Below are 11,720 nucleotides of genomic sequence, written 5' to 3'. Positions count from 1 at the left end.
GGGTGTCAATGGAAATTAGTGGTGGTGAATAGAAGACTGGGCGCAAGGTATTAGCCCAGCAAAGGCTTTTTTGTTTCAGAATCTCTAATGTCAAAAACGATGGTGTGATGGGCCTAATGATGGGGTATGAACAGTGATTTCGGCCCAAGGATTAATTATTGTTTGATCCAATCATTATTAGTATTCAGAATTTATTAGAATAAACAATTTTAATTACTAAAAGGATAATAAAAGAAGAATGTGAAATTAGGGTTACCTTGGCTGCGGCGTTCCCAATCCCTTCGTCTCAGACCTTCTCTTTCTCGTTTTCAAACGGTGTTTTCTTCCCTTCTCCGGCGACGCAATCTTGAACGATACCGTGACCAGTCACCACCACACGCCTTCACCTCTCCGATTCTCATACGAAACGCTCGAAAAGATGCCTCAAATCGAAATGGGATTCACAACCCTCAAACTCTTGCTTTTATCTTCTTCTTGATTCTTCTTCGGTTTCTCCTTCTTCTTTGTGTTGTTGTTCGCAGAACCGTTTGTTGAATGTCGTTGCAGAGATGACGATTGTGCGATTTTCAGAGTTGAATAAGGATTATGCAGAATCTTGAAGTGGTGAAGATTTGACGGTTAAGGAATCGGTGAAGGTTGACGATGGAGAAGGTTCAGAGATTGAAGAATGCATCGGTGTTGTGAAGATGAGCGATGGAGAATTGGCGTCGAGAACTTTTCTCGGTGATTTCGTAGTGAAGATGAGCAATGAAGTTCCGAGGAAAGGTTTGTTGCATATCTATTATCGCTTCTTTTTTCTCTTCTGTTATCAGGTTATAACCCTGATCTGATTCCGAATTCTTTTTACTCTACAGAGTTTTTTTCTTTTGAAGAATTGGTGGTGATGAAGGGAGGTTGTGAAAAATGGCTATGGTGAATGGGAGCAGAGAAGAATGGCAGAAGAGACGAGTGAAGAGAATCGGGAGAATGATGGAAGTGAATGAAGAACAAAAAATGGTGGAAGAAAGTGGAGAGTGAAGATTGAAGAATTGGTGGAGAGCGATGAAGGGAGAAGGGAGAGAGTGAGAAGTGAAGTGAAGATGAAAAATGGTGGAGAGAGCTGAATGAAGGTGGAGGTCCTGATTTTATAGCAATGAAGGTTAGTTAGCTCCTCATTTTGCAGTTAGAAGTTTGTTATATTTCTGTTAGTTTTGGTTTTAAAGGTTTTGGGAATTCTGTTAGAGGTGTTAGGGTTGTAACCGAATCAGTTAGGTTGGTTAGGGTTATAACTGTTAGAAACGTTAGCTAGGTTGAAAGCAAATTGGTTAGCAAAAGGTAGTTATAAAGAAGAATTAGTGAACTGTTGGATTCTGTTTTCTCTTTTTCTTGTGATGCTGAATTGCTGCAAGGCTGTTTTCTATGAATCATGCTGGTGTATATATGTACAGGTTATATGGTAATTGGTTTAAATAGGATGATGCAAAACTGTGTGTGTATTGATGTAGGATTGATTAATTGTGAACTGAAATCGGTTTTGTATTTCATGTGTGCAGGGATGATCTGAATTTGATTATGCAGGTTTTGGATGGAAATTGAATTCTGTGAGGAGTGGTTTATATCTGTTTGGATCGGCTGCAGGTTTAATGGCATGGAAGTCTACAAACTTGGCATTAGCTCATGGAGGACAAGGTTCGTGAATCATGGGAGCTTAAGGCTTGGTGATTAAAACTCGAAGACGGGACAAGAATGGAACTAAGGCTTGGTTGCGAGGATCTATATTTAGAACAACTTTTTGTATTTAAATAGATTTGGATGAATATGTATAATTTGAATGTTAGGAAGTGGATATTTGAATGGTTGTTGAATGGATTGAGGATGGATTGTATTTTGTAAAGAGTTTACAAAATAATGTTTGGATTGGAATGTATGAACAATTAGTCTTTTTTTGTAATGATATGGATAATGAAGGATGAAATGGAGTTGTATAAACATGTATTGGTATTTTGTTTGAACTTTGAGATGGATGAAGCTTGTAATGATGATAATGAATTTGAAGAAGCCAACCCTAAACGAATCTTGCACAGGGAATTTGATAGAATTTTCTTAAATCACCAATGACATTTGTATGAATCTTGAATGAAGATCTTTGAGTCAAACTTATACTCCATAATAATTAAATCTGAGTTCCACATTCATATCTTGATCCAATCTCAAATCTGTGATACTTTGTACTTGATATGCATAACAAAAGATAAATGAACTCATTATCACCTTGTTACATAATCCATGATTCATTTCTTGTACCTCACTCGATTGTATGGACCTCTTAAATTGGTAAAAGATAGAACCAGATAAATAGAGTCAGAGAATGGCTCTTATTCAGCATACGCATAGTTATTAGGAAAATCAAAGGAACCCTTGCATCCAAAGTCTTCAATCATATTTTCAAATTATTGATGAGTGCATGATTTTATCGATGACCTAAAATGCAAATGATGTTAAAGTAATAAGCCAATTAAAAATAAATAGATGGGCAAATTTTGGGGTGCAACAAAGTCCCCCTACTATTACCCAACCAATTTTTCAAACTAGTATGGGCCGACTCAACTCTGTTAGTGGTTGTATTCCCAGGTGTCCGATATTATCAGTCTACGCACATATCATATTTTCCTTCACCTGATCAAGAATGATGCTTTCAACATATTTCAATAAAGCAAGATACTTTTCACACACTTTCCGAAATTGAATAACAAAATCGGCATATAATTCTTTTGTGGAAGAATTTAGTATACGATTCCATGCATCCATTATTTTTTCAACAATCGCACCTGCCTTCACCAATTTTCCACCTTCGGCCTCTACTTGTTTCGTCCCTACCGCAGGTTTAACCCGACTTCTCACATTCGTTGTTATGTAATATCTACAAAGTAATGCATTAGAAGAAGGAAATACCTTTGCCACCGCATTCATCAACGTGGTATCGCGGTCTGTAACGATTGCCTTAGGCATCTCAACTTGTTCCTTCAAGAGTGACCGAAACACCTTTAATGTCCATGTGAAATTGTCCTCTTTTTCACACTCCAAAAAAGCAAAACCAACATAATATGTCTTCTCGGTAAATGTAACACCAACCATCTCAAATAATGGAAGTGCATACTAGTTGGTCTTGTAGGTAGAATCAAGAATGAGCACTGTCGAGAACGTGTTGAACAACTTTGTCGAATCCGAATGAGTCCAAAAAATATCTCAGACCGTAACTCCATCGTCGCAAGTTCTGTATCGGGAAACGTAAATGTTATCATCCAATAATTTCAACAGTTGTTGCACCTCACTTTTATCTCCCTTAATCGCCTTGTTAGCGCGGTACCAAATGTTATACACTTGCCTTATATTTGATATATTGTTGGGTTCCTTCTGTTTCAATGTGACAAGTATATTTTTCGGTTGGATAAGATTCAAGGTCATGTCACTAATACATGTCTTCTCTTCCGGTTTGAGTCGACATACACTATGATGACCTTGTAACTTTGAGCACAATTCATGGTTATGCAAACCACAAATAACAGTAAATTTCCACTTCTTGGTAGCCAACATGTAACCACGAATTTTAAAAGGACATTCACATTTTCTACTACGCATGTCGTCTCTTTTAAACTTCCGTAGAGGAGTCCAGTATTTCCCGCTTCTTTCATACAACATTGTTACAAAAACGTTTCTTCTTTCCAACCCATTATCCGATCTTCCTATAACCACACTAAAACTAAGTATAGTTGCAGTCTTACGAATCCATGTGAGCATGCTATCACGATCATCAAACTCTTGCTTGTTAATAAAGTCACCGTCGACATCTATCGACTTTACGACAACCCCTTGAACATTCTGAGAAACATCGTTTGTAGAAACTAATTCTTTTGAGATATTATCGGGATGCACCATAACTATTTGTAACAATAACAAAAATAACAAAAAAATTTAAAAAAACTGATGTAAAATAACAGCACAAACATGTTCCAGAGATGTACACCCGGAATTGTTAACACGTTCCGGAGCTGTACCTAAGAAGCAACATTACCTTTTTTTTTTTACAAAAAATTGATGATTAATGTGAACAATGTGATGGACAAAGTTGAATCTTTACCTGAAATTCAATCTTCTCTTGCTCCCTTTGATTTGTTGCACTAAAAAGTTGGAGATTTAGAATAAAAAATGATATTGATGATGCAAGATTTTTAAGTTGGTGAAGGTGAGTGTTGAAGATGAAAAACAACAATGGATACTGATCATGCTGATTCAAAATATAGCATAAAGTTTCGGAGTTACAACCTACAGAATATTTTGACGCTAAAAATAGTTCTTCTTGATTTGAATCTCGAGAATCAAAGACTTAAATGGAATTGCACTCGAACTTACAAGGAAAACTCTAAAAAGATTTAGTTAAACTTTTTAGTATAACTTGTTATTCTGTAGTTTTTCATATCTTCTTTCTCCTCCTCAGTCTACTGTGATTCTTCAGGTTTCTTTGTCCAATTTTTTTCTTAATTTTTTCTTCTTCTTCTTATGTTGCGGGCACGAAACTCCGCGACGGCAGCTATTTGCACAAGTGCTGTTCTCGTGAAATGCATCTGAGGCAGCCACGGCAGTAAAGTGCTCCGCATCTTGATTCGCTGTAGCAGTCAGCGTCCATGATTAACTACCTAGATTAAGTGCTTATAGTAAAAGCGCTTATCATCTAAGTGTTTAACATCGAACTGTTTTCAATATAAGATATGTTGTCACATAAGTGCTTATGTTATCATAAGAATTGAGAAAGCATCAACAAATTGGGTCATAGGGTTTAGTTAGGGTTTAAGGACCTGAAGTGTGTGTGTGAAGGCTCAGATCATAGGGAAGACATTTATTTGAAGAGTGAATTCCTAATGTAGTTTAGGCACATACATATTTTATTATTCTCTTCTGGTGTGTTGTTTACAGGAATGGAAATCAATTTGGGGAAACTTGCATTTGACATTGATTTTCACCCATCCGATAATCTCGTTGCAACAGGACTCATAGATGGTGACCTTAACTTGTAAGTTACTCTCCATTTTATTTTTCCATAAAGCAACAATGTTGTTAGTTATTGTTATTTTTGTTGCATTTGTAGTAATTAATTAATGATTATAGTGAATCACGTGTCTTGCAGATACCGTTATAGCGCTGATAACACTAATAGTGATCCTGTGAGGTATAAGTAAATTCTGAACTCCTTTTCTTTTAATATTTTTTGGATACTAAAAACGCATGTGAATTTTGGCTTTACGTTGTTTCCAATTTGTTATTTGTCATCACTATTACGTTAGCTCATGCTTGTAGTCCAAACATTGTGATTATTATTTTTGTTTGAATTCCAGGGTGTTAGAAGTTCATGCCCATACCGAGTCTTGCAGAGCTGCTCGATTCATCAATGGTGGACGTGGTAATGCACTGTATTGCGTTTGGTCCTCCTCTTCCTTTTTTTTAATATATATTTTATCATTATTCTGTTTATGTTATTGATGATTTCATTTGGATGATTTTGACTTTGAAATGCTTATTGTAATGTTTGTGTTTTAGCGCTGTTGACGGGTTCTCCCGATTTCTCGATACTGGCTACAGATGTGGAATCTGGATCTACCATTGCCCGACTTGATAATGCCCATGAGTGAGTTGATTGGCTGCTATGCTTCATTTGTCATGATTTGGCTTAAAAAATCACTTTTGTGCTGATAGCTTTGTGATTTCTGTGGTTTTTTGTTTTGTGCAGGGCTGCGATCAATAGATTGATAAACTTGACGGAGTCAACTGTTGCTTCTGGAGATGATGATGGTTGTATTAAGGTAACTTGTCAGTTTCATTTCACGTTGGTAGCATTTGCTTTTGCTCTGAATTCTAGATTATACTGTGGAACGTATTGATAACTTTTGGCACATATATTCATTCACTTTTAAACAATAAGTTACTCACTATTTATTTTCCAACCTTCACCATTTTTTCCCAACTCATAAATTTTGATTTATGGAAAAGATCATACAATCGTTGTTACCTCAATTCTTTTCATTCGGTGTTCACGTCTCGTAGGTTTGGGATACCAGAGAACGTTCTTGTTGCAATTCATTTGAAGCCCATGAAGATTACATTTCAGACATAACATTTTCATCTGATGCAATGAAACTATTGGCAACAAGGTAGTCATTCAGTAACTTTTTCCACCTTCCTGACAATATGAATGGATAGAAAATATTACCCTAGTTGCCACTAGGTAGTGATCGTATAAATGTTTTTTCAACTTTTTGGTGAAGGGGATGCTATATTAATTTGTAATTTGCTAAATCTTCTTGTTAGTGTACCCATACATAGCCAGAGTTGCATTTAAAAGAAGCAATACCAGCAAGACAACCATATATTTTAGCTCTGAAATTCATTTAGATATTTGTTTTCCTATCATGTTATTTTCATACTGGTTTTGTCAAATAGAAACTAGAGAAAAACTTACTGCGGCTGATAGCAACTGCTTTAAAAGTTGGTGTAGTATGTCAAATAAATTAGACAACCATAGATTTGCTTAATAGCTGGTTTTCCCCTTTTAGCGAGCGACCTTAGAACTGACAAATACTTCAATTGTTTTCATATGTTTAATTAACAGTGACTTTTTTCCAGCAAAGTTAATTTACTAGAATGCATAGAGGGACATGCTATGTAAATTATTAAGTTGCTTTGTATTTTTGGTGCGACCTTTGGGAACTGAAATTTGCAAAAATATTACTTGTTCCATACTTATTATATTTGTGTTTTAGTTTTAAACTTCCTATATAGAATGTATCACCTTTAACAGTTCCTTACAACACACATCATGAATAATGTTTTTCAAATTTTACTTTCTGTGACTTATCAGTGCAGTCTAAAATGTTTTTTTTTCCTTGTTATTAAGTGGAGACGGGACTCTTTCTGATTGCAATCTTCGACGAAATAAAGTAAGTTGCTTATATGTGGTTTATGGTTCCTTTTGAAACATAAACCAATAAACGCTCTTTATCAATTCTAGAATTTTTACCCATCTTTTTCCTGGTTTACTAACAGGTCCAAGCCCAATCTGAATTTTCTGAAGACGAGCTATTGTCTGTTGTTTTAATGAAGGTATCACATAATCATTGTATCACATACCCTTAAGAAACTCCAAATATGAATTGTTTATTGTGCTACGTTGTTGCTTCATGGTAGAAGTATGAAACGTCATTTGGTTTGGGAAAAGGTTTTTTATTTTCATTTTCTATTTACACTTTTAATTACAAAAATTGCTCTTTTTTATTTATAAATCATCAGAGTTTTTTGTTGTTTTCTATACAACATTTGGGGCTATGGAGTTAGCAATTCTAAACTCAGTAGGGGATATTTCCACAGTGGGATTATCATTCTGTTAGCCTTTACTTCCCATTGTTGCAAGGAGAATCCTCTCCATCCATTGTATTACCTCTTATTCAATTGATACAGTCCTGGAAGGTTCTTATGTGGTTCATATAATTTCCTTAATATACACTCTACACTATTTCATTTATCCTTAAGTCTTGTCCTATTAGAAATTTAGAAATGAAGACATGAAATATTTTTGCAAATGAAACAGGCTCTAATCTTTACTTTTTATTAACTTCATATTTTCCATTTCTGCTGTCACTCAAAGTCAAAGTACTTCATAGTCATACTTTTGCGGTTTTGCCAGATACTGCAAAATATCAAAGTGTTTTTTATACTAAAAACAACTTTTAATTATTTAATTGCATGACTTAGCATTCACTTTTCTAATGTCTTTATTTGTTACCCTTGTACTTAATGGTACACTGTATTTGACACACAAATGTCATCTATTAAAACACGCACATGGCTAATGTTTGCATTTTTGGGCTGTTATATCAGAATGGTAGAAAAGTTGTTTGCGGATCACAAACTGGAATCCTGTTATTGTATTCATGGGGTTGCTTCAAAGATTGCAGGTACATGGTGTTGATTATACCATTATTACATGGTGGAAATCATTTTACTTATATGAAGTAAAGATATCATTGGATGAAATCATTGGATGTTGTCTTTCTATTATATTATTACTTGTTCTTCCCCCTTTGACTAATATATTCTTACAAATGGTTAAATTCCAGTGATCGATTCGTTGATCTCTCTTCAAACTCTATTGATACCATGTTAAAGGTGAGTGGATAGCTTAACATGATTATTTCAGTTTTAATATGCCTTTTTTATTTATTCATTTTACCATCATAGGCATTTTAATCAAGTAATTTATCATTATCTTAGCTTGATGAAGATAGGATTATTACTGGATCGGAGAATGGGATGATCAAGTGAGTCTTAAGCAGTTTTAGATCATTGCATCTCTTGTTTGAATATTGTTACAATCTTTTCCTTTGCTCTTTGTCTCATTTATATATACTCTGTTTTTATGTTCAGCTTGGTTGGAATATTGCCGAACAGAATTAGATGCGGCTGTTTTGGCCCAAGGGTTAAACCTATTGTTCCAAACCTCAATTTCTTAATTGTTGATTTTGTAATTTCATGCTTGCAGTTTTTGCAGCTTATTTGGCCTTCATATTTTCTGTTTAGCCTCACTATTGTGTGCGCTGGCACTAGTCTACATTTTAGAATGTTACCAAATTTTTATCTTGTTTGTGGTTCCTAGTTAGTTTGACTTGTGATTTTCTTTGATCTCGTAGCATTCTCTCATGATAGAAAGTTTCTTGGAAGTATTGGACATGATCAAATGTTAAAGGTATTTTTCTTAATTTCCCAAAAAATCATAGGAATTGACTCCACACCTGCCTTTATTTTTGCACCATTTATTCTAGGCACTCATTTTCATGATCGTTATTGTAAGCTATTTTATGGTCATTTTAGTGTGGTTTGTAAGTGCCGGGGCAGAAAATGAGAAAAGTAAGTTAGATATTGATGGAGAAGAGAAAGAGAGTTCAGAGAGTGGTCTGAAAATGCAGTATGATATTCTGAGTTTCAGTAGACAGAGATGAGTTTTATTAAAATGCACAATGTTAGGTCTAAGTAACTGAATAACAGTCGCCGAGTTTTAACTTGCAGTTAACAGCACAACCGATTCTGCTGTAAACAAATCATAAGTAACAAGTATTTTGACATGTACCAATATTAGTTCTTGTCCAATGTTTACAGCCCAAGTGTTCATGAATGTAATTCGAAAAAATGTCAGTACCATTCTAAACCTTTGTACCTTTTCACGCACAAAGGTTCCATGTGTTTGACGGGAGTGTAAGACTGGATTGAGGCTTAGGGTGACTACTGAGATTATCACAAATGCAATAAATCACACGGGTGTTAAAAGCAAGCCATGTTTGGATCCTAGAGGATTTCAGCCTCAGCAGAGACCAAAAAGCAAGTCTTGTTTGGATCCTATAGGGGATTTCAGCCTGAGCAGAGACCAAGATTAAATATTCCACTTCGGTGCTTGAACAAGCAACAGTTGGGCCAGTAAGAGAATAAATTACCATGCGAGATACTGATTTTGCAACTTTGGATGTGAGACCTAGACGCCTAGGCACACAACGAGATTAATACAATTAGGGCTTCATAACATTGTTCTAAAATACTATTCAAACATAAAGGTGGCTAGAAGCGAGGGTGGATTTTATCCATGTTAGACATTGGGGCAATTTTTACCCCCACTAGAATTTTGATCTTTCTTGATGAACAAACATTAGTTTTCCACCATATATGATATACTAAAGATTAGTAATTTGGAGTCCCACTAAGATTTATATGATTATTGCCCCCACAATTTAAAAAGTTTTGTTCCTGCATCAAAATGGTTAGGATTTTGTGAAGAAATAACTAATTTCGTCCGTAACTGAAATGTGGATAAGTGATGGCATGCAATTACTTGCAAAATCCTGAAATGGTATGCAAATACGGACAAATGCAAACTTACACGAGCTGTGTGAAAGATACAGAATGTTGTGCCTATAATGACATATATGTTATCATGTCTTATTATGTTTGGATGGGATTATGACACAAATTACAATTTTCTGCATACATATGATGGATAAAGTTAAAAAATGCTTGGATCTCAACCTCAAAAGCTAGCCTCACATATTTATACACCCAACAGTCCGGGAACCTAAGCAATGTGGGACTTCAAACAAACTCACAGGCATGGGCCAAACGCCCACATTGCAGTCCTAAATATGCTTGGATCTCAACCTCAAAAACTAGCTTAAAAGGTGAGGTTGTCCTCATATATTTATACACCCAACAGTCCGGGAACCTAATCAATGTGGGACTTCAAACAAACTCACAAATACCAACTTCAACAAAAAAACACATAATAAGATGGTTATGTTAGCATATTAGTTCATCATATGGTCCATACTTTATGGTCATAAAGAACCTTTAAAGAAAAAAAAAAAACAATTATACCTACTGGTTGGCTCAAAATGTTGATTGCCAAACCGTTAAGATGCCCTTCATCACAATGTGGGTGGGTGGAACGTGTGTGTCTGTACTTTATTATTTTGTACGCTGATAACTTTAGTTGTCTGATCATCCAACATTTTTTCCTTTTTGTGCAGCTATGGGACTTGGATAATATACTGCAAGGTTCTAGAAGCACACAGAGAAATGAAAATGGAGTGGGTGGCAATGATGTCGATAGTGACGACGAAGATGAGATGGATGTAGATAACAATCCTTCTAAATCTACTAAAGGTAAGCTATGATTGGCTCATATACTATCTATGTTTCTTATTATAAGCTCATTTTACAATTTTCTCACTTAAATAGAACTAGAAGTATGTATTTTATCATATGTATCTATTTTGTGTACAAATAGTTTTAGAATACCATTTTTCTTTTGTATATAGATATGTTCAATTCAACTTATATTTTTCATCATCCAAGATATTAATAGTATTAAATAGGGGTGCACTATTTTATAATTTGAAATAAAGTTTATATTGAGGGATGCTTTTTAACAAGCGGCTGCTTATATGTAGAGCCAAGACAAAGATGATATGGTTTTTGGAATTCACTTTTTGCTGATACATTTGCAGGGAACAAGACAAAGAATGCAAGTAACGGTCATTCTGTAGGTGATTCAAACAACTTCTTTGCAGATTTATAGGACATTTGAATGCAACTTTTTTCATAATCTACCAAGAACACTTGCAAGTGTGATGTTCTTATCTACAAGCATCCTCAATTTTAAGGTGTCACTTTCTTGTTAAATTAGTACGTTGTCTTGGAGATACCTTATGGTACCTTATTAGTGCCAAAAAATTTAAAAAATAGTCGTTAAATTAGTTTAGATAAAAGAGGGTTAAATTTGTCGCTAGTTGGATAAAAGAGGATCAAAATGATTCTTTTGAAAGAGTTAAGAGAAGACTTTGACTGTAAAAAAAATCTCTATTGCCATGCTTCTTCTTACCGATAAATATAAATAAGGGCAGGGGGTTGAATTCCCATGTGCCTTTGAATTTAATTTTTATTATTTTATATGTAATTTATTCTTTAAATTTATAAAAAAATGATATTCAATTGAAAAACAAGTTCTGAAAAAAATTCATTAAAAAGTCATACTAACTTTATTTAGAGGGTTAAATATATTTTTAGTCTTTCTAAATATTTCAATTTTTGTTATTAGTTCTCCAAAATATTTTCTTCAAATAATGGTCCTGTTAAAACTTTAATTTTAACTA

The 11,720-nt window shown here is 34.7% G+C and overlaps 2 protein-coding genes and 1 long non-coding RNA gene across 8 annotated transcripts; 2 read left to right on the top strand and 1 right to left on the bottom strand.

Moving 5' to 3' along the window:
- Positions 1 to 236: 236 nt before the first annotated feature.
- LOC131595497 (uncharacterized) lies at positions 237 to 2,142 on the top strand. The gene is made up of 3 exons (XR_009281902.1): positions 237 to 765; positions 855 to 1,138; positions 1,533 to 2,142. It is a non-coding gene; the product is annotated as an uncharacterized LOC131595497 (long non-coding RNA).
- Positions 2,143 to 3,225: 1,083 nt separating this feature from the next.
- On the bottom strand, positions 3,226 to 3,915 carry LOC131598070 (uncharacterized). Its single transcript, XM_058870708.1, has one exon. It carries the CDS (start codon positions 3,913 to 3,915, stop codon positions 3,226 to 3,228), a length of 690 nt encoding a protein of 229 aa, XP_058726691.1.
- Positions 3,916 to 4,296: 381 nt separating this feature from the next.
- On the top strand, positions 4,297 to 10,731 carry LOC131595495 (WD repeat-containing protein 55-like). Of its 6 annotated transcripts, XM_058867847.1 has the most exons (14): positions 4,297 to 4,492; positions 4,951 to 5,047; positions 5,162 to 5,203; positions 5,370 to 5,434; positions 5,572 to 5,659; positions 5,762 to 5,834; positions 6,076 to 6,182; positions 6,926 to 6,968; positions 7,075 to 7,131; positions 7,906 to 7,982; positions 8,145 to 8,193; positions 8,299 to 8,345; positions 8,452 to 8,770; positions 10,596 to 10,688. In XM_058867847.1, the coding sequence occupies exons 2-13, from the start codon at positions 4,953 to 4,955 to the stop codon at positions 8,678 to 8,680; spliced, it is 972 nt and encodes a 323-aa protein (XP_058723830.1). In that variant the 5' UTR covers positions 4,297 to 4,492; positions 4,951 to 4,952; the 3' UTR covers positions 8,681 to 8,770; positions 10,596 to 10,688. The 6 variants fall into 6 exon arrangements, with proteins under 6 accessions (XP_058723830.1, XP_058723829.1, XP_058723832.1 ...); XM_058867846.1 differs by having other exon boundaries at positions 4,298 to 5,047; XM_058867849.1 differs by having other exon boundaries at positions 4,303 to 5,047; positions 8,715 to 8,770; positions 10,596 to 10,731.
- The last annotated feature ends 989 nt before the right edge of the window (positions 10,732 to 11,720 follow it).

The sequence above is a fragment of the Vicia villosa genome, linkage group LG4 (assembly GCF_029867415.1).
Source record: "Vicia villosa cultivar HV-30 ecotype Madison, WI linkage group LG4, Vvil1.0, whole genome shotgun sequence".
NCBI lineage: Eukaryota > Viridiplantae > Streptophyta > Magnoliopsida > Fabales > Fabaceae > Vicia > Vicia villosa.
The sequence above is the reverse complement of the archived record's forward strand: the minus strand, read 5'-3'. Positions and strand labels throughout refer to the sequence as shown.

Bases quoted from the DNA above. Each gene is read 5' to 3' on its own strand.
- LOC131598070 (XM_058870708.1), bottom strand. From the start codon at position 3,915: ATGGTGCATCCCGATAATATCTCAAAAGAATTAGTTTCTACAAACGAT.
- LOC131595495 (XM_058867847.1), top strand. From the start codon at position 4,953: ATGGAAATCAATTTGGGGAAACTTGCATTTGACATTGATTTTCACCCA. The intron at 5,204-5,369 runs GTATAAGTAAAT...TTTGAATTCCAG, and splicing joins ACTAATAGTGATCCTGTGAG to GGTGTTAGAAGTTCATGCCC. The intron at 5,835-6,075 runs GTAACTTGTCAG...CACGTCTCGTAG, and splicing joins ATGATGATGGTTGTATTAAG to GTTTGGGATACCAGAGAACG.